We start from the raw sequence: 19509 nt of genomic DNA, 5'->3' as shown, positions 1-19509 counted from the left end.
CTGCTGTGTCCATATAAGGTAATACTGTCTTTTTTTAGTTCATTTTATGCGGTCCATCAATTGGGAATAATAATAGTTTACATGCTCCTTCCTGCCTTGTGACGGTTTTCACTGAACAATAAGCTCGCCTCGGCGATACTTTCTCCCGCAATGACCTTCAACATGGCTGTGTCAAGTGAGTCAGAGGTCGTTTGGTAGATGTGGCCCACTCCGGCTCTGTTCATACTCGTCTTTGTTGCAGCGCAGCGTGGGAGTTGCGTGTCTGTGTGTGTGTTGCAGCATGGGCTGCGTATGCTCTGTCAGAGCGGCCCAGTTACGAGACATTTTATTGTTACATAAAATGGCCGATTTATCGTATATTTGACCATCATCACGCTGCATGATTAGGCAATTTTATTGCATAATAAGTGGGTTTCTGGGATGTCGGGCTTTGCTCTTTATGTGAACTCGCATGATTACACAAATCCCCTTATGACGACTTATTATACTACTGACTGTTATGTGAATGACTATTATACTCGTCTACTTGAAATTAGATTAGGTGAGCTGTCTGCAGTACCTCAGTAACTCTAATTTCTCCAAATATTATTTAGATATTTATTTTCCCCAATGTGGCCCTTGGTGAAAAATACTTTTCCACCCCTGCCCTAAGTGAAAATGTCCAAAATGTGAGGGTGTATTTGGCTGTATGAGAGGAACTGTCCATCCATCCATCCATCTTCTATTCCGCCTATCCTCACTTGGGTCACTTTTGTGTAGGGGGCAGCCAAACAACCATTCACACTCACGTTCCTATGCAAAATTTAGAGTTGCCAATGAACCTAACATGCATGTTTTTTGGAATGTGGGAGGAAACTGGAGCACCCAGAGAGAACCCACTCACGCAAAACTTGACACAGAGACGTGAACCCAGATCTTCCAGCTCTTGCTAACCACTAGACCAGGGGTGGGCAAACTTTTTGACTCGCGGGCCGCATTGATATGACAAAATTTACGGGGGGGGGGGGGGGGGGGGGCAGACTATATATTTTACACGTAACAGTCCACCTGGTATTATTGTATCTGTAAAATTGTCATGCAATCTGCTATTATTATTTATTATTTTATATTTATATTTAAATGTTTTAAAAATAATAAAATATTATAATAATTACAATAAAATTAAAATAATAATTATTATATTATTATTATTATGTAAAATATGCAAATATAACAATAATATTATATATAATATAATAATTAGCATTCATATAATAATTATAATCATAATAGTTCTAATAATAATTATAATAATCTAATAATAATTATTATTATTATTATGTGCTTGTGTCTCTTTTTTCAGGAGCACTTTGTAAACAACAGACCATGTCAAACAACGAAATTGATAAAACCATCAAAAGGTTGGCTCAGGCCATGATGCCAGGTTGTATGTTGACTTTAAATGAAATACTTTGGAAAGATTGGGCGGGCCGTATTCAAACACTTGGCGGGCCGGATGTGGCCCCCGGGCCGTAGTTTGCCCACCCCTGCACTAGACCATCGTCTTATGTTGCTATTAGACCAATAATGTTTGACCCAAAAAAGGACGTTAATGGGTTTGGAAGGATGAACAAGTCTTTAAATGAGGTGGCTAGAGGTCGAGCGTAGCAACTGTCACTAGGCAACAACCGCTACAAAGGTAGCAGGCTTTTGTAAACAAAGGACTCCACTGAAACTTCCCTACTCATCTCATCCATCCTCACCGTGTCATTTATCACTTGATTGATATCCAGGACAGCCAGTCTAACATAATATGCCTAGCATTAGCTTACACCCCGACAATACAATACAAGCTAACAATAGAACTCCATCGAGCTAATTCTCTAATGTATTTATTCTAAACTGAATCGCGATGGGGAAGAAGGACAAAGTAAGAAGCCAAAAATATTACCACTGCCACACTGAATGGGAGGAGAACTTATTTTCAATCAAAATCAACGGTAATGACTCATCAATGTAAGATTACTGACGCCTAGTCGTGACCACAATACTATATATTACATAGTCTTTCAATATTTTTGGACTAATATGAAACGGCAATCATTTATGCTTGCTTGTTGGAAAATAGTCCCATAACCGCAATTTCACACTCAACTTTTTGTGTGATTTTTTACTTGGACAACACATTTGACTGCATTTTCAGGATTAACTATTAATTGTTTGGCTAAATATTATATTTTTTTACTTGTGTAATCTCTCCCGGAATGTTCTTAACTCCTGTTTCCATATTGTGTGGGGAGCTTTGGCTGTAGCATGATGTTGACACTGCCAATCAGTCCACTTCATTTTGCCTCACTTGCTTCAAGATGCGATTAATCTACATTATTTCTATACGATTCTTAATGATCAGTTAACTACCATGATGGCCATGCCTATTTCCTATTAGCGTCCCACCAGAGGGTGGCCCGTGTCGGGGCAAGACCCGTATGTGTCATCATGCGCCAGCGTTGCCACCAGACACGTGTCAGATACACACCCGTCCGATGGCCATCCAATTGATCCAAATGGTGTCTCGGGGGCCATGTGTCTGGTGGGTGCACGAGGTGTGGTCGGTTCTAAAGCTCTTACCGTCCGCTGCCAATCCCCCTTTTTAAGCCTGCCAGCTCATAGACCAGCCTTATGGATCGGAATGAATGACTCCATGGCTGCACGGGGTAGGGAGGGGTTAGGATGAGAGACTAAATCACAGATTGGAACGTTTATTCCCTGTGATCCCGGGACCTCTGAATGAAGAGGCATTCGGGCCAAGCCTGCGGCATTAACTCTCATCGAGGTCACATGTCTTATATTTCATTCATTATCACTTAGAGAATCATTGACATTTAAGCTGCATGAGCTTTTAGCCACGTGCATGGGCCGGCTGCACGTACTCTTCAGGCCGCCAACTATTTTATCGTCTGGCACCTGCTCAGACACAGCAGAAGTGATCGAACTCATCAAGGAGCAACGAGTCCTTCAGAGAGAGGCGGCCTTCGTGGCCATAACATCCTCTCGTGGTATTCAGGACGTACTTTGCCCTTCACCCTATTTATGACCTCTCATCGAGTACTGCAGCGTACTGACAAACCTGTGTGTTGGATTTCAATTCAGAGTTCTTTATGCTGGCGGTTCTTGAACAGTCGGCCTTGCACCAGCATGCAAATAATCCCCGGCAGTCTATTCCATACACAACATCGTTCTTCCTGAACCACAAACTAGCCTGCTTGATAACAAATAGGCTGAGTTCAATGCTTTTGTCACCAAATAATTTTCCCTGGGTTCTTGTACAGTATTGCACCCAACAATCTAATCTGTATCGTTCTGCAAAATTGAAACCGTGTTGCTGACTGACTGACTGCATTTTTTTCATTGAGTGTGACAGCTAAATAACCCGCCATGGGGGCAAAGAAAAAACTTTTGGCGTTGATCTGACCAGGATGTAAGGCAAGTCTGCAGTCTCTACTTCCGGATTGGATTTGGCATCCAACATGTACGGCTGTGTGTTTAAAAGCGGACATTTTAAAAAGATCAATCGCTGTTTGTTATCAATTCCTATAGTTCAGCTAGCGGCACAAACCGGAACTCCTTTTAAATACTAAACCACAGCGTAGTGGGCTTACAGGGACATACAGAAATACAGCTGAATAGGTGCAGATTCTGGAAGAACAATAAAGCGTTTTATGCTGGTTATTGTGTGTAGCTGCTCTATAGGAGTCCACAACTCAATACAAAGGACAGAAAAATTAGCATAATGGGTCTATAAGAAATTACATGAGTAATAAAATATGATTAAATTGTTAATAATAAATCCCAAAGTGAATATGTTGAGTGTATATAACTGGGCTCTTCTAGTAAACTTTTTGTTGAATTGCACAATTTGAGTAAATTAAGCAATAACTTGATCAATGAATCAAAAATTGTGCTTAATATTACTGAATTAGAATTTGGCATAATAATGTATTGTGGTGGTGACTGTCTGGGCATGTAGGACACAACACCGTGCTCCGGTATCAATCATGTCCAAACTGACCGTCGTGACCCTGCCAATGTGCAGCATGAAATCCTCCATCGCCTCCCGAGCCCTCCTCGCCGCGCTCCAGCACTTAACAAGGATTTAAGGTTGCCCCCGTCGTCTGTCGGCCAGATGAGATCACAGTGGATGAAACCACAAGTACTGCAAAAACAACAACAACAGCAGCAGCAGGAAAAAAAGCCTTGTGGTAATCCCACAATTAGTATAATGGCTCTGTATGGTCGGCTCCTTGCAAGCAAAACCACTGAGACCAGTTAGAATCACATGTTTGCAACATGAAAGCAAAGGAAACACGCTTGATTGATTGCAAACAAGCGTTGAGGGGAAATAGGATTTTCATCAGCTCCTTTTTAAACACCAAAATGTGGATTCTGTCAGGTATTCACACTATGATGATCTCTTGATGGCAAAGGCAAAAAAAAAGCTTTCTCTCTTTGAACGTGGCGGGACTGTTGAGCTGCTGAGGTTGGATGCAGTCATTTGAAGCTTCAAAGATCCTGACCTAAACCCCAGAACCGGTTGTTAGGGATTTGCACTAGAGCACCAAACATGGGATACTGAAAGGTTATTTTTGCTAAAGTGTTATTCTCTACTGAGAAAATGGCTTCAAATGTTACTTTCATGACAAGGAGGTCCCATTTGAGATGATACAGGGGAGCTAGGGGACCATGACTTCCTGTTTCCGTTTCTAACGCGATGCTACCAGGGACATTTTGGGACAACACAATTGGACTGATGCTTTGTATTAATAACATACCGCAGTGTACGCTATCTGGGGAATGTTTTGTGCTAACCGAAAAATACGCTAATCCACACCACTGTAATCAGTTAGCATCTTTATCAACTGTACAGTCCATGTTTTAGGTAACATTTTAACATTCCTAAATGTCGTGTCAAAAGAAGTTAAATTACCGTAAAATGCAAAAATAAAATTGTTAAATTTTGTCATTTTTAATTTATCCACTGTTAGCTATGCAGCTAAGTGTTTCCATTCACCTTCATGAGAACAGCCCCAGGGTCCATCTGAGCGACCGGGTCATTCATAAACTTGCACTTGGTATTTTTCCAAGCCATTAATGACATGCCTGTGATGCTCACGATGGCTTAGCTGCTAAATCTCCTCTTACCATCTCTTACTAGCTCCTGATTGGACATAGAAGTCATATTTACAGATTGTCCGACAGTGAAAAGATGCTCCTGCATGCTGACATGGAAGTATAACCAAGATGTCCGTTCATCTGATATAAAATCCTGTTGTGACCATTTCCACTCTACCGTGATTTAACCATTATTATCATCATCACTATTATGATCACTGACTTAACACGGTCACTCATTTGCTTCCTAACAAAAGTCTAATGTGTAAGTATAATAATAAATAACATTTCCGGCTACATGTCCACTTCACAGATTATTAACACATTTCATAGTTGATATTTAGTCATGTAGTAAATCCTTGTTTCCCTGTGAAACTCTTCAGTGACACACAGACGTTAAACATTACAAAGAAGCTGCTGGTGTAGGTTCAAATCCCACTTGTGACACATCTTTTCTGGGGGGAGGGATTTTTACATAAGATCCATTAGGTATCTATCAAGTATACATTGTTTTTTTCCAAAAGTGGTCAAGGATGTTTTTTTAACTCACCCACAAAAAGTATGACACATCTATTTAAGAATTTAAGAGGTACTTTGCCTGATTGTCCCCGGCCGTAGTGCGAATGTCACACTATGGTGCATATCATATACGCAACTTGTGGCACAAATGTAAGATTATGCTGATGTATGTTTTGGTTGTATTTTTTTGTGAACTCTGAAGACTAAAGCTTGAAATTTTCTCCCAAATAAAGGAAAAAAACCTGTCAGGAGTGGGATTTGAACCCACGCCTCCATTTGGAGACCAGAATTCCCACTTCATAGGAAGGATCGGATCCTTGAGTCTGGCGCCTTAGACCGCTCGGCCATCCTGACTGATGGTCAGTGAAGTACCTGCTTAAGTCAACATCGCTTTGAGACCCAAAGGGGTAAATTCTATGAAAAATTACACTTTATGGACCTTGAGCACATTCACTGGATGCTCACCAGGAAAAGTCACACAAAACTCATGTCAGGAGTGGGATTTGAACCCACGCCTCCATTTGGAGACCAGAATTCCCACTTCATAGGAAGGATCGGATCCTTGAGTCTGGCGCCTTAGACCGCTCGGCCATCCTGACTGATAACCAATGAAGTACCTGCTTCAGTCAACTTCGAGTTGAGACCCAAAGTTCTATGAAATTCTATGAAGAATGATACTTTATGGACTTTGAGCACATTCACTGGATGCTCACCAGGAAAATTCACAAAAAATCCTGTCAGGAGTGGGATTTGAACCCACGCCTCCATTCGGAGACCAGAATTCCCACTTCACAGGATGGATCGGATCCTTGAGTCTGGCGCCTTAGACCACTCGGCCATCCTGACTGGTGGTCAATGAAGTACCTGCTTCAGTGAACTTTGAGTTGAGACCCAAAGTTCTATGAAATTCTATGAAGAATGATACTTTATTATATTTTATGGACTTTGAGCACATTCACTGGATGCTCACCAGGAAAATTCACACAAAACTCATGTCAGGAGTGGGATTTGAACCCACGCCTCCATTTGGAGACCAGAATTCCCACTTCATAGGAAGGATCGAATCCTTGAGTCTGGCGCCTTAGACCGCTCGGCCATCCTGACTGATAACCAATGAAGTACCTGCTTCAGTCAACTTTGAGTTGAGACCCAAAGGTCTATGAAATTCTATGAAGAATGATACTTTATGGACTTTGAACACATTCACTGGATGCTCACCAGGAAAATTCACGAAAATGCCTGTCAGGAGTGGGATTTGAACCCACGCCTCCATTTAGAGACCAGAATTCCCACTTCATAGGAAGGATCGGGTCCTTGAGTCTGGCGCCTTAGACCGCTCGGCCATCCTGACTGATAACCAATGAAGTACCTGCTTCAGTCAACATCGAGTTGAGACCCAAAGGGGTAAAGTCTATGAAAAATGATACTTTATGGACCTTGAGCACAAGTCACAAAACAACCTGTCAGGAGTGGGATTTGAACCCACGCCTCCATTCGGAGACCAGAATTCCCACTTCATAGGAAGGATCGGATCCTTGAGTCTGGCGCCTTAGACCGCTCGGCCATCCTGACTGAGTATAGTACCATAATTTGAGTTATCATTACCGAAACCTTGCTAAAATAGCTAATGTATTGGTTTTTTTGTCTATTTTTCATGTGGCCCCAAACGCACCACTGTCACCTCTGTGTTTGTGAATGCACCTGTGAATATATTCCTCATGCTGGCACACCAAAGTGAAAAGGACATTGAGCGTGACAGTGGGACATGTTGCAGTGTCACATCTTGTATAAGTCCTTAATTCTATATTCATGCATGCATTGTGTAATCACTCTGCTGTGCAATTTAATGCATTTATTAGTGTGACGTATGAGACATTCGTGCTTGTGTGAGAGTCCACGTAGACTGGGGGGGGGGGGGGGGGGGGTAGGTGGGGGCGGGGGGCGTTGTCATATAAACATGCAGGGAAACCCCAGCTGGATTAAGCGAGAGGGAGGCAGGGAGAGGACACCAGATGCTCCATTTGACTGTTAACAGCAGCAGGAACCATATTTCACTTTCACCACTTTTCCCAAGTTAATCTGACAATGAAAGAAGTAGCACATTCTCCCTAATTTGAGCCCGGCACCATGATGTCCAGCGTCCGCCGGCACAGCCTCCGTCTGCAGACCGAGCTCCACCGCTGGAGCATCTGCGACCCGGGCACCCACCTCCTCCCCGACGGCATTTTCGCCCGCGTGCCCGCTTGCATCTCCCGATCCAAGTCGTGCACCAGCTCCGCCGGGGAGTCCGACGGAGGCAGCCGCGGTAGCTGGTCCTCCTCCGACTCGGTTATCTCCGCCGATTCCGGCAGCCCGTACCGGGTGGTGCTCCTAGGGGGCAGCGGGGTCGGTAAGACCGCCTTCGCATGCATCTTCTCCGGGGCAGCGGATAGCATGGACAGCGATGATTGTGAGCTGTGTGGAGGTGAGAACCGAGCATTCACTTACAATTATGATCATGTTTTTAACATATAGATTTTGAGTAAAAAAATATGTATAATTTTATATTTTATATATAATCATTTTGCAGGAATATCCACATTTTAAACCCACTGTTTATTCTTTTTGCATGCATCGGCATATTCTCAAAGTGGAATTACTTATAAAACATTATTAGATATTACACTAATAAATAAATTGTTAGCACATAACTGGTTTTATCAACTTTAATGCACAATATTGCCCTTTTTAGCTTTTATTCTTATGTAAACCCTGGCTTTTTTTCAGATGAACTGCAAGAAAAGGAGATTGATGTTGATGGAGAACCTGCAACTATAACCCTATTGGACACATGGGATGCAGACGTGAGTCAAGCCAGGGCCGCAGTGAACGATACCACCAGTTCGGGGGTTTTATTTGTGGTAGGACCCCCCCCCATCTTGCGCTACACAAACTAACTCATGTGTGTGTGTTTTACAGACGGACACTGAGTGGGCTCTGGAGCGCTACATGGAATCAGGCGATGCGTTCCTGTTGTTGTACTCCATAACCGACCGGGCGTCGTTCCTTCGGGCGTCGGAGCTTCGCGTCGCCCTGCGTCGCCTTCGCCCCGCCCAACACACGCCCATCATCCTGGTGGGCAACAAGTGTGACCTGGTTAGACGGAGGGAGGTTTCCACCAATGGTAAGATCATTTTGTTTGGTGAATATAGTACAGTACATATATAGTACATACATACTAGTCAACTTAAGTCAACATCGAGTTGAGACCCAAAGGGGTAAATTCTATGAAAAATTATACTTTATATACCATGAGCACGAGTCACAAAACAAGCTGTCAGGAGTGGGATTTGAACCCACGCCTCCATTCGGAGACCAGAAATCCCACTTCATAGGAAGGATCGAATCCTTGAGTCTGGCGCCTTAGACCACTCGGCCATCCTGACTGATAACCAATGAAGTACCTGCTTCAGTCAACTTTGAGTTGAGACCTAAAGTTCTATGAAATTCTATGAAAAATGATATTTTATGGACTTTGAGCACATTCACTGGATGCTCACCAGGAAAATTCACGAAAAACGCTGTCAGGAGTGGGATTTGAACCCACGCCTCCATTCGGAGACCAGAATTCCCATTTCATAGGAAGGACCGGATCCTTGAGTCTGGCGCCTTAGATCACTCGGCCATCCTGACTAATAACCAATGAAGTACCTGCTTAAGTCAACATCGAGTTGAGACCCAAAGGGGTAAAGTCTATGAAAAATGATACTTTATATACCATGAGCACAAGTCACAAAACAACCTGTCAGGAGTGGGATTTGAACCCACGCCTCCATTCGGAGACCAGAATTCCCACTTCATAGGAAGGATCGGATCCTTGAGTCTGGCGCCTTAGACCGCTCGGCCATCCTGACTGATAACCAATGAAGTACCTGCTTCAGTCAACATGACTTTGAGACCCAAAGGGGTAAATTCTATGAAAAATGATTATTTATGGACCTTGAGCACAAGTCACAAAACAACCTGTCAGGAGTGGGATTTGAACCCACGCCTCCATTCGGAGACCAGAATTCCCACTTCATAGGAAGGATCGGATCCTTGAGTCTGGCGCCTTAGACCGCTCGGCCATCCTGACGGATAACCAATGAAGTACCTGCTTAAGTCAACATCGAGTTGAGACCCAAAGTTCTATGAATTTCTATGAAAAATGATACTTTATGGACTTTGAGCACATTCACTGGATGCTCACCAGGAAAATTCCTGTCAGGGGTGGGATTTGAATCCACACCTCCATTCGGAGACCAGAATTCCCACTTCATAGGAAGGATCAGGTCCTTGAGTCTGGCGCCTTAGACCGCTCGGCCACCCTGACTGAGTATAGTAACAGTATCACTGCTACTGATGTTTACTTTTTTCAATATCAGGGCATGATTTATCGATATTTGGGTTGATCTGATCGTCTACGGTATAGTCGCCTCTTATTCCGACCCCCTTATCCCTGCTTTCAGAGGGCCGTGCCTGCGCCGCCGTCTTTGACTGCAAGTTCATCGAAACCTCGGCCGCCATGCAGCACAACGTATGGGAGGCCTTCCGCGGTATCGTGCGACAACTGCGTCTGCGTCGAAACCCCAACGACGCCTCCGCCACCAGGCGCCGGGGCCGCCGGGAGAGCCTGCCCATGAAGGCCAAACGTTTTCTGGACAAGATGGTGGCGAGGAACAATCCCGGCGTGGCGTTCTGGCTCAAATCCAAATCCTGCCATGACCTGTCAGTGCTGTAGGAGGGTGATTGACACATCTCAGCGAGGAGTCGGCCGCGTGGGCTTGTGGAAAAAACAGATGGCGCCGTGAGAGGCGTTCAAGAACACTTTCGGCCCTGATGATGACGTGAACTGTTGAAAAGCAACTGCTGTGCAAGAACAATGCGTTTACTCGTGTTTTCGTGTTTCTTCTTCTCTCCTAAATGTGCTCTTTGTGCTCATTCCTGCCTTCGACTAAACTACTAAAATGATTTATTTTTTATAATAACAAACTTTACCCTGGGCTAATGTGCATTGTCTTTATTCTGCCGCCTGGATGTAGCTTCAGTGTTAAATAAAGTGACCTCACTACTGAATATAGAGAAGCCTCTTTTGTGTCAAGCTACACAAAAAACACACAACATGCTGAAATGAAATAATGAGTCATGATGATAATAATGTCAAGCGCCATTTTTAATCAAAAGATATTACCTAATGTGTTTGTGTGTGTGATTGGCTGGGAGATTTGGGTCACTGTGACACAGAACAACATGCTTCCATCTTTTTGTATCACGACTCTTGACTCCCCACCCGAATTGTTTTTGTGGGGACACATGAGAAAATGTTACCATAAATCTCTTTCACGCTATTTGAGGGTGCCTGTGTGTATGTGTGTTCTTGTCATTGTATGTTTGTGTGGCACAACTCATGACATGCCGCCCTTTTTGTGGGGACCTTTGGTTTTGCGAGTACATTTTGGCTAGTCCACTCAAAAGATAATAGGATGCACTCCTTTCACCTTGTTAGACTATGTGTGTGTTATTGTCTTTTGGTGTTGGTGTAGCACAACTCATGACATGCCGCCCTTTTTGTGGGGACCTTTGGTTTTGCGAGTACATTTTGGCTAGTCCACTCAAAAGATAATAGGATGCACTCCTTTCATCTTGTTAGACTATGTGTGTGTTATTGTCTTTTGGTGTTGGTGTAGCACAACTCATGACATGCCGCCCTTTTTGTGGGGACCATTTGGTTTTGTGAGGACATTTTGGCTAGTCCATTCCAAAAATGACAGCCAGCGCTCCTTTCACCTTGTTAGACTGTGTGTTTATGTGTGTTCTTGTCATTATATCTTTATGTATCACAACTGTTGACACGTCACCCTTGTTGTGGGGACCTTTGTCTTACAATTTAGGGCAGTTTAGTTGCTCCAAAAGATATTACGAGATATTAGAGTGTGTGTGTGTTACTACATCCATGTCCGTCACAGAGCACCAGTCACATTGTGTTGTTTGCGACCATGTATGAATAATTACATAATGGTTCATGTGAACGCTCTTTGTGCTGCTAAGTCACAGGTTGCGTTCAAACGTCCTCGCTGCTGTGAAACGGTGACTCATTCACAGGCTGTTCGCTGCCATCGGTTAAGAATTCACACACATTGTCGCCTTTTTCTTCTCGTCCTTCCTCCTCCTTCACAGCTTGTCACAGGATGTTTGGATGGATGAGGACGTCGGCATCTTCTCAGTAAAGACATGGAAAATATGTATCACAGATGCAGCCAAGGTCGACTTTTAACCTTCACAATGGTGACCTTCCAGTTGACCCCCGTGACCTCTTATTGCCGCCCTCCTTTTGCAAGGGGGTGTGATCCATCAGCGCTATTGGCGAAATGAAATCCTTATCAGTCATTTCCGCTAATGGACAATCTGAAAGCAGTCCACTGGTGGGTAGGGCAAAGTCTGAAATGAGAAACTTTGCGCCGAGTCGTGGAAATTGTTGTTTCTTAACATTCCCGTCATTGTTTACGTTTCATTTTCCATATTTCTCAATGATTCTAAAGACTATATTGTACTGTTGAATTTACAGTTACAGTCTGTTGTGGTAAATGTCTAATCCAATGGCGAGAGACTACAGGAATGGAAATAAGAATTCACTATTATGCTACAGCATTATATTACGCTGGTATATTATAATAAATAAAATGATAATTAATAAAAATTACAAAAAATGACTCTAGTTAAACCAAAAGTCTTAAATAATACATATTCTATGCTATGTTCTATGATCACCAGTCAATCATTGCTATTGTATTATGGATATTAATTTATTAAATTTATATGCCGTTTATCCTCACTAGTGTCGCAGGGGCTATGCTGGAGCCTATCCCAGCTGACTTCAAAATTTGCCAGGCTCCAACCTGGATTTGAACCATGATCTCCCGCACCATGAAACGTTGGTGCTACCAGCAGAGCTAGCTAGCTGGCTACATAGCGTTGTTCTAAACACGATTAGAAATATTTTATAAAAAATATTATTTTAAAGTCTCATAAATGCTACGGCATTCATATTTAAAACAGACAAATCTTCAATCCTTGACATGAATACACGTCTTTTTCTATTCTATGCCTTCTAAATAGAGCAAAACTGCTAGCACAAGGCAGCTAACAATGAAGGGAACGGTAATGAGACACACCTCTTCCGCTTATAAAACCCTCCGTTTAATATACCTCCTACAATTTTATGGTTTTATATTCATGCCGTGACCATGTAGCAACAGGCACATTCATCACAACAGACACTGAATAATAATATTAAAATGTCTGTTTAATTTAAAATGCCTTAGAATTGGACTTGGAGCTGCTTCAGAAGGGAAGATAAAACGATCATCCATTTAATCGGAAAATGTAATCTAAATAGTTATTAGTAATTAAAATATATTAGTCAAAACAAAGCGAGAATATGTTTAAAGGTGTTTTTATATTGTTAATTTCATTGTTATGATCTAAATCTGCCTGTAAATACGTGAATCTGTGCACTGTGGTAAATAATCATCCATTATCCTGGGATCGATTGCTTTTGTCTCCCGACAACATCATGCTAGCTTTCTGCCATGACACCTGCGTTAACAATGGCGGAAACGCCACAGGTTCACGTGAGCTCATTTCTCCACTTTTTTAATATTATTTGGTAAAACCACATTCTTACATCGTATTTCATAAATATCGACTAACGAAAAGGCATATTTCACGATTCAAAATCACTTCTCCGTGTTTACTTCTTGACAGGTGAGTAAGTATTTTACTAATTGAACATGTATTTTCAAGCAAAATGGCGAAGTCTATTGTTTATTGTTAACAGATTCGATTTAGTTTTAAAACAATATCATAAAATATCTTCAATACATTTTCAGTACATCTTATTAAAGTAAATGACTTTAATCTTGGAGGCAGATGGAGCCCAAACAAGTGTAATATCATGTGGTTATATTCATACATTCATACATATACATACATACATTCATTCATACAGTATATTCATATGTTTATAAGTTATACTAAAGTATTAAGGAATATTTCTCGACTGTATTTGGGTTTTCCAACACAGTGTAGCCACAAAGCAGCATTGAAAGCATCAAGGTGATACAAGGAGATGATGTCATTAGCTCTCTGACTGTATTCCTCCTCTCCTTCCTTCCTTTCCTTGCTTCCTTCCTTTCAAGGCAGGCCCGCATCGGCCGAGGGCAGAGGTGATTAGACAATCATTAGATCCAATAAAACTTTGCAGGTTAGCATGTGGTTAACGTTTGACCAAACAGGATGAAGCCGCTCACATTGGTCTCGGCTCGGAGTGACTGGCGAGATCTCTCCGTGGAAAGGTAAAAGCTCTCTGCTGTTTGTCTGTATTTGGTCGTTTTTAACAACATTTCTGTTGAAGTTGCATGTTTTTCTTTGTCGAGGCCTTCTTTGGTGACGACTTCCATATGGAAAATTCCAAGCTAATACTAATAATGGATATTTAGTCATGTGATAAAAAAGCAAATGTGTCATTTAACTCAATACTACAACACCTTGCTCACTGTAGGTTAAAAAAAAGTAACAATTTGTAGTTAAACTTGTTCTAAATGTGTCACCCCGAGATAAGAAAAGCATTGAAATGAATCATTTAGTTGGAATAAATCCGGACCACGTTGGTTGGGTGACTTTACCAAAAGGTCACAACTCAATGTCACCTTCGGGTGGGTCCACTTCCCCCTTCTCTGCACTTTGTGTCACCACTAACTGCCAATCATGCATAGATAAGCTATGTGATTTTTTTTTTTACAATATCGTCAATTAAATGGTTTTTTTTTTCCCTGCAGATTAGCAAAACACGTCAATTGTAGGGCTGTTATACTTGCAAACAGTCTTTTACACTTTTCCTGATCTGGTGATGTCAGCAAGTCTTGCAAATAATAATAATAATAATAATAACGCTTTGTCCCCACATATTAATGTGACACACTCTCCAAATAAATGTTTTCGGCTATGCTAGCTAACTAGCTTATGTACTCTAGCACATTCTCTCGCTTCTTCACTTTCTCCGTCTCAATCCAGCAAGTACGTGAGACTCAACATACTTTTAATAACTATAATAAAAACCGCTCCAAAAATAACTATCACAATTGCCGTTAGCCGGTGTTTGATTCCCACAATGCAGAAAATATAACCAAAAGTGCTGCAACAATAAGGCGGGGAAGAAGGCTAACAAAAAGCACAGCTAAAAAGACAAGCAGGGAAAAAAAAGAAAAAAAATCACTGCTGGATACTGAAAGTAGTAATACAAGTAGTAATACTCACCAAAACTACACAGGAAGCACCAGAGAGTAATGCAATACGGAGGCTTGGGGAGATTGAAACAATCTGGCAACCAGAGTGAATTACAGCCATGCTTAAAAGTGTCGCCAGGTGTGTGCTGGTTTGTCGGAAGCCGATAACAATAACCGTGCAATAAACCGTGCAATAAACCGTGCCGTTTGTATTTGTATTACACTGTTTTTGCACTTTATCTGCTTTTGTGAGCTTGGTACGATATGTAAATGGCGGGTTCTGCAGAACATTGTGCTGAGAACTTCCTGTTTTCTTCCCAGACTGCGATCGCGATGACTCCCGTGGTGCATCTGTGTCTTCTGGCGCTCCTACTCAGCTCCGTGAGTACACTGCATATTCATAGGAAAGTCCGCGGCAACGCCACATTTCCCAGACCACACAATAATAAGTGATGAAGGGAATGACTCACGGGTGACTCATTGACGTGAATCGTGTCCTTTGCCCTGCCCCGTCCTCGCCAAGGATTTGGCTTCAATAAACAACCAACCTTTCTTGGGTTCAGTGATGGTTAGGATGTTTAGGAGTGGCAAGAGATAACATGGCAGCATTCATTCATTCATTTTCTATCGCTTTTTTCTCACAAGGGTCGCGGGGGTGCTGGAGTCTATCCCAGCTGTCTCGGGGCGAGAGGTGGGGTACACCCCTGACTGGTCGCCAGCCAGCCAATCACAGGGCACATATAGACAAACAACCATTCACACTCACATTCATACCTATGGACAATTTGGAGTCACTAATTAACCTAGCATGTTTTTGGAATGTGGGAGGAAACCGGAGTACCCGGAGAAAACCCACGCATGCACGGGGAGAACATGCAAACCGAGGGTGGAATTGAACCCTCGTTTCCTAGCTGTGAGGTCTGCGCGCTAACCACTAGACCGCGCGTGCCGACATGGCAGCATATTTGTTTTATTTTACATGACGACATTTGACCTCTGACAGGCTGATGGGTCGGGCCTAGAGGGCAAGAAGGTCTCCTTTGAGAACATGGTGGTGGAGGTACCAGAAGGGACACCCGTACCCTACGTCCTCTATCAGGTATTACACATACAAACACATATACTGACTTCACTCGTTCGTTTTATTAAAATAATTTTAAAAAAATGATTTCTGGTCCTTTTCAGTTCCAAGTGGCCCATCCAAGTGTGAATGGCTTCAGGTTGAGCGGAGAAGGTAGCGATGCTATCAAGATCTCCGAGGATGGATGGCTGTACCTGGACAAACCTCTAGACTGGTCCCACGATGACAACTACCTGATTGCGGTAACATGCTCTTCATATACTACATCTGTTTTATAAGGGGGAAAAAGTCATTAGCAGCAACAACTGCAATCAAGCGTTTGTGATAACTTGCAATGAGTCTCTTCCAGTGGAGGAATGTTGGCCCACTCATCTTTGCACAATTGTTGTCATTCAGCCACAATGGAGGCTTTTCCAGCATGAAGCCTTTTTAACGTCATGTATAGGATTCGGTTCAGGACTTGGACTAGGCTACTCCTTAGTCTTCATTTTGATCTTCTTCAGCCGTTCAGAGGTGGACTTGCTGGTGTGTTGGTTTCAGCTTGAGGTCACCAACAGATGGTCGCACATTCTCCTACAGCAGAAAGTCTTTCAGGTCCTGAAGCAGCCAAACAACCCCAGACCATCACACTACCTCCACCATATTTTACTGGTGCTCTCATGTTGTTTTTCTTAAGTGGGGTGTTACTTTTACACCAAATGTAATGGGACACACCCCTTCCAAAAAATTTCAACCTGTGTCTCATAAGACCACAGAGTATTTTCCCAAAGGTCTTGGGATCATCAAGATGTTTTCTGGCAAAATTGAGATGAGCCTTAGTGTTCTTTTTGTTCACCAGTGGTTTTGGTCTTGGAACTTTTCCATGCAGGCCGTTTTTATCCTGCGTCTTTCATAAACACTGATCTTAACTGAGGCAAGTGAGGCATTCCCCATTTTGGATGTGGGGTCTTTTGTGACCTCTTGGCTGATTTGTCGCTGTGGGGTTGCTTGGGGTCATTTTGGTTGGCCGGCCCCTCCTGGGAAGGTTCACTACTGTTTCATATTTTTTTCCATTTGTGGATAATGGCTCTCACTGTGGTTTGCTGTAGTCCCAAAGGTTTAGAAATGGCTTTTATATCCTTTTCCACACTGATGAATCTCAATTAATGTCATTTAAATTATGTTTTAACGAGGGGGCGGGGGGGGCAATAACTTTTTTCTTACACAAGACCATGTCGTGTTCTTTTTAAAAAAAATTACAAAGCCCCCCCCCAAAAAATGTTATGTTCAGTTGGGTTAGGGTTAGGGATTCTCAGCTTATTTTTTTGTTATTATTTTTATTATTTTTCCCTCCATACAGACTAAATGTGCAGCTTTATTAAAATAACCGTCTGGAATGAGACGTTTTGTTTTGTTTTTTATGCATTTTTACAAAATTACAAAGCCCCCCCACAAAAATGTTATGTTCAGTTGTGATATATTGACCATTGACTAAATGACCGTGTGTGTCCAGGTGGAAGCTTTGGCAGATGATAAAGTCGTGGAGGGGCCAATTTACGTGACCATTAATGTGTTGGACGTCAACAACCACGCTCCAGTCTTCAACCAGAGTTACTACACCGCTCTGGTCCGAGAGAACGCTCCGGCAGGTCTGTGAGATCTCTTCACAAGAGAAAGTGAAAATATGAAGTGTAATGTATCACCGCAGGCGTCCCCTTCATTCGTGTGTTTGCATCCGATCGGGATGACCCTTCCACTCCCAACGCCCAGCTGAGGTACAGCCTGGTCAGCCAGATCCCAAACAGGGACAACACGCTCCTCTTCCAGGTGGATCCCGTCACCGGCGAGATCTCCACATCCCAACAAGGTTCTTGTCTTGTCGCTCACGTGCACAGACCGATATGCCAGCATAATCTGTCCATCCGTGCTGATAATCTGGCGCTATAGCGCCCCAGTCCAGCCAGATTACACCACTCATCTTGTGTGGGCAAGATTAACACAGATTGGAGGCGGACTGCTGAAATAAGTAGCGTGAGATTGCACACGGGTTTGATGACCGAATCGGCAAAAGCATGTGAAGACCCAGACCGTCACACTACCTCCACCATATTTTACTCATGCTATGATGTTCCTTTTTTCTGAAGTGGGGTGTTACTAGTTGTACATCATGACAATACAGTTTGATATAAATATATATATATTTTTTTTTAAATACTAGCATGCATTGCAAAATAGTTGCTGTTACGCTGTTGACTATGATCACAAATATTGAAAGATAAGTAAGTATTGTGGTTATGAGATATGGCGTTAGATTAGAGATTGGCGACTGATATTGAAGGTTCTTCCCTCATTAATCGTGATAAACGAGGGACGTATTTATTTGTATTTATTATTTGTTTCGTAGACATGGACTAGAGCTTCACAGGTAATCGTACAAGTGTAAAAACAAGTTAACCTGTGCTAAAAGTACAACCCTTAGTATCCGTGTCTCCATGTTGCACTGAGCAACTACGACGGAGACGTGTGATTCGTTTGTTCCCCGCGTCACGATCAGTCCCGTTTCCTGTTCTATGGTTATCATCACAATCACACAGTAAACACACAGGCTGACCGGGCATTGTACTGTACAACAGGAGAACACAGCCTCAAGGCCAGCGAGGCCATCCAGTACGCCCGAGGAGAAGAGCGCGGCGTTGATACTCTGAAGGCAAAGTTTGACCACTACTGTCCCGCACCGACCGTCCCGCACGAGGACAATCCCTTCTTCGCCTGTGTGGAGAGAGCAGGTGTGTTTTTTTTTTAATTGTATCGGAATGTTGATGTTGCTGTAAGAGTTACCTGTGTGCCAGGGGAAGTAGTTTTCATTTTAATTTAATTTATTTTTATTTTGTTTTGTTTTTTGTTAGGTGACTTGTCCAGTAATTGCAGTTTTTAATCAGGTTATCACAGTTTTCAAGTTAATTAATTGTGATTAATCGCCACTATGTCTGAAATATTCCCATTTCTACTGTATTTTATGATGGAATTACACTCCTGTTGTTGTGTTCAGGTAATAAAAAAAAGTTCTAGAAGAGCGTTAGACCATGATTAGCAAAACATGGAACGCAACTGAATTTAAGCCCTATTTTTTATTTTTTATTTTTTATGTTCTATTTTTATGTTTTTTTATTTTTTATGTTTTGTTTTTTGTTTTTATTTTTTTATTTTTTATTTTTTTATTTTTTTTTTGCAAACAGCCCTTTTACAATCACTTCCAAGTATTGTATGATGCTCTTAAGGAAAAAAAAAAAAGACGAAAAAAAAAATTAAATTTAAGAAAAATTTCCAGAAACTTTCCATGGAATTGCTTTTTTATTTGTATTTTTTAGAAATATTCCAAATTGTACAAAATTCAGAATATATGTCCATTTATTTTGTATTACTATTCATTTCCATATACTACAATAGCCAAGGTCTTTAACGTTTGGATGATGATTTCCC

The 19509-nt window shown here is 42.2% G+C and overlaps 2 protein-coding genes and 11 non-coding genes across 16 annotated transcripts in view; 2 read left to right on the top strand and 11 right to left on the bottom strand.

The window, feature by feature from the left end:
- Positions 1-5910: 5910 nt before the first annotated feature.
- On the bottom strand, positions 5911-6021 carry trnal-caa (transfer RNA leucine (anticodon CAA)). Its single transcript has 2 exons — positions 5984-6021; positions 5911-5956 (listed from the first exon to the last, which is right to left on the bottom strand). It is a non-coding gene; the product is annotated as a tRNA-Leu (tRNA).
- A 134-nt stretch (positions 6022-6155) lies between these two features.
- trnal-caa (transfer RNA leucine (anticodon CAA)) lies at positions 6156-6266 on the bottom strand. The gene is made up of 2 exons: positions 6229-6266; positions 6156-6201 (listed from the first exon to the last, which is right to left on the bottom strand). It is a non-coding gene; the product is annotated as a tRNA-Leu (tRNA).
- Positions 6267-6402: 136 nt separating this feature from the next.
- On the bottom strand, positions 6403-6513 carry trnal-caa (transfer RNA leucine (anticodon CAA)). Its single transcript has 2 exons — positions 6476-6513; positions 6403-6448 (listed from the first exon to the last, which is right to left on the bottom strand). It is a non-coding gene; the product is annotated as a tRNA-Leu (tRNA).
- Positions 6514-6660: 147 nt separating this feature from the next.
- Positions 6661-6771, bottom strand: trnal-caa (transfer RNA leucine (anticodon CAA)). The gene is made up of 2 exons: positions 6734-6771; positions 6661-6706 (listed from the first exon to the last, which is right to left on the bottom strand). It is a non-coding gene; the product is annotated as a tRNA-Leu (tRNA).
- Positions 6772-6907: 136 nt separating this feature from the next.
- On the bottom strand, positions 6908-7018 carry trnal-caa (transfer RNA leucine (anticodon CAA)). The gene is made up of 2 exons: positions 6981-7018; positions 6908-6953 (listed from the first exon to the last, which is right to left on the bottom strand). It is a non-coding gene; the product is annotated as a tRNA-Leu (tRNA).
- Positions 7019-7128: 110 nt separating this feature from the next.
- Positions 7129-7239, bottom strand: trnal-caa (transfer RNA leucine (anticodon CAA)). The gene is made up of 2 exons: positions 7202-7239; positions 7129-7174 (listed from the first exon to the last, which is right to left on the bottom strand). It is a non-coding gene; the product is annotated as a tRNA-Leu (tRNA).
- A 427-nt stretch (positions 7240-7666) lies between these two features.
- Positions 7667-12452, top strand: gem (GTP binding protein overexpressed in skeletal muscle). Its single transcript, XM_058084679.1, has 4 exons — positions 7667-8131; positions 8434-8510; positions 8626-8830; positions 10155-12452. The coding sequence occupies exons 1-4, from the start codon at positions 7795-7797 to the stop codon at positions 10424-10426; spliced, it is 891 nt and encodes a 296-aa protein (XP_057940662.1). The 5' UTR covers positions 7667-7794; the 3' UTR covers positions 10427-12452.
- On the bottom strand, positions 8982-9092 carry trnal-caa (transfer RNA leucine (anticodon CAA)). Its single transcript has 2 exons — positions 9055-9092; positions 8982-9027 (listed from the first exon to the last, which is right to left on the bottom strand). It is a non-coding gene; the product is annotated as a tRNA-Leu (tRNA).
- On the bottom strand, positions 9229-9339 carry trnal-caa (transfer RNA leucine (anticodon CAA)). The gene is made up of 2 exons: positions 9302-9339; positions 9229-9274 (listed from the first exon to the last, which is right to left on the bottom strand). It is a non-coding gene; the product is annotated as a tRNA-Leu (tRNA).
- On the bottom strand, positions 9450-9560 carry trnal-caa (transfer RNA leucine (anticodon CAA)). Its single transcript has 2 exons — positions 9523-9560; positions 9450-9495 (listed from the first exon to the last, which is right to left on the bottom strand). It is a non-coding gene; the product is annotated as a tRNA-Leu (tRNA).
- trnal-caa (transfer RNA leucine (anticodon CAA)) lies at positions 9671-9781 on the bottom strand. The gene is made up of 2 exons: positions 9744-9781; positions 9671-9716 (listed from the first exon to the last, which is right to left on the bottom strand). It is a non-coding gene; the product is annotated as a tRNA-Leu (tRNA).
- trnal-caa (transfer RNA leucine (anticodon CAA)) lies at positions 9908-10018 on the bottom strand. Its single transcript has 2 exons — positions 9981-10018; positions 9908-9953 (listed from the first exon to the last, which is right to left on the bottom strand). It is a non-coding gene; the product is annotated as a tRNA-Leu (tRNA).
- Positions 12453-13223: 771 nt separating the features above from the next.
- cdh17 (cadherin 17, LI cadherin (liver-intestine)) overlaps positions 13224-19509 on the top strand; it is a 13800-nt gene continuing 7514 nt past the window's right edge. The window contains exons 1-9 of one of the 4 annotated variants that reach the window (XM_058084830.1): positions 13224-13449; positions 13888-13910; positions 13980-14039; positions 15291-15350; positions 15973-16068; positions 16155-16292; positions 17543-17678; positions 17738-17896; positions 18663-18815. In XM_058084830.1, the coding sequence (XP_057940813.1) occupies positions 15303-15350; positions 15973-16068; positions 16155-16292; positions 17543-17678; positions 17738-17896; positions 18663-18815 (730 nt within the window). In that variant the 5' untranslated portion in view covers positions 13224-13449; positions 13888-13910; positions 13980-14039; positions 15291-15302. Of the gene's footprint in view, positions 13450-13883; positions 14040-15290; positions 15351-15972; positions 16069-16154; positions 16293-17542; positions 17679-17737; positions 17897-18662; positions 18816-19509 lie in introns of all 4 variants that reach the window. The other 3 variants (XM_058084827.1, XM_058084826.1, XM_058084829.1) reach the window with 3 other exon arrangements.

This window comes from Doryrhamphus excisus, chromosome 10, assembly GCF_030265055.1.
Source record: "Doryrhamphus excisus isolate RoL2022-K1 chromosome 10, RoL_Dexc_1.0, whole genome shotgun sequence".
NCBI classification, from domain to species: Eukaryota; Metazoa; Chordata; class Actinopteri; order Syngnathiformes; family Syngnathidae; genus Doryrhamphus; species Doryrhamphus excisus.
This window is presented reverse-complemented; position numbering and strand designations above follow the sequence as displayed.

Bases quoted from the DNA above. Each gene is read 5' to 3' on its own strand.
- gem (XM_058084679.1), top strand. From the start codon at position 7,795: ATGATGTCCAGCGTCCGCCGGCACAGCCTCCGTCTGCAGACCGAGCTC. The intron at 8,511-8,625 runs GTGAGTCAAGCC...TGTGTTTTACAG, and splicing joins TGGACACATGGGATGCAGAC to ACGGACACTGAGTGGGCTCT. The intron at 8,831-10,154 runs GTAAGATCATTT...CCCTGCTTTCAG, and splicing joins GAGGGAGGTTTCCACCAATG to AGGGCCGTGCCTGCGCCGCC.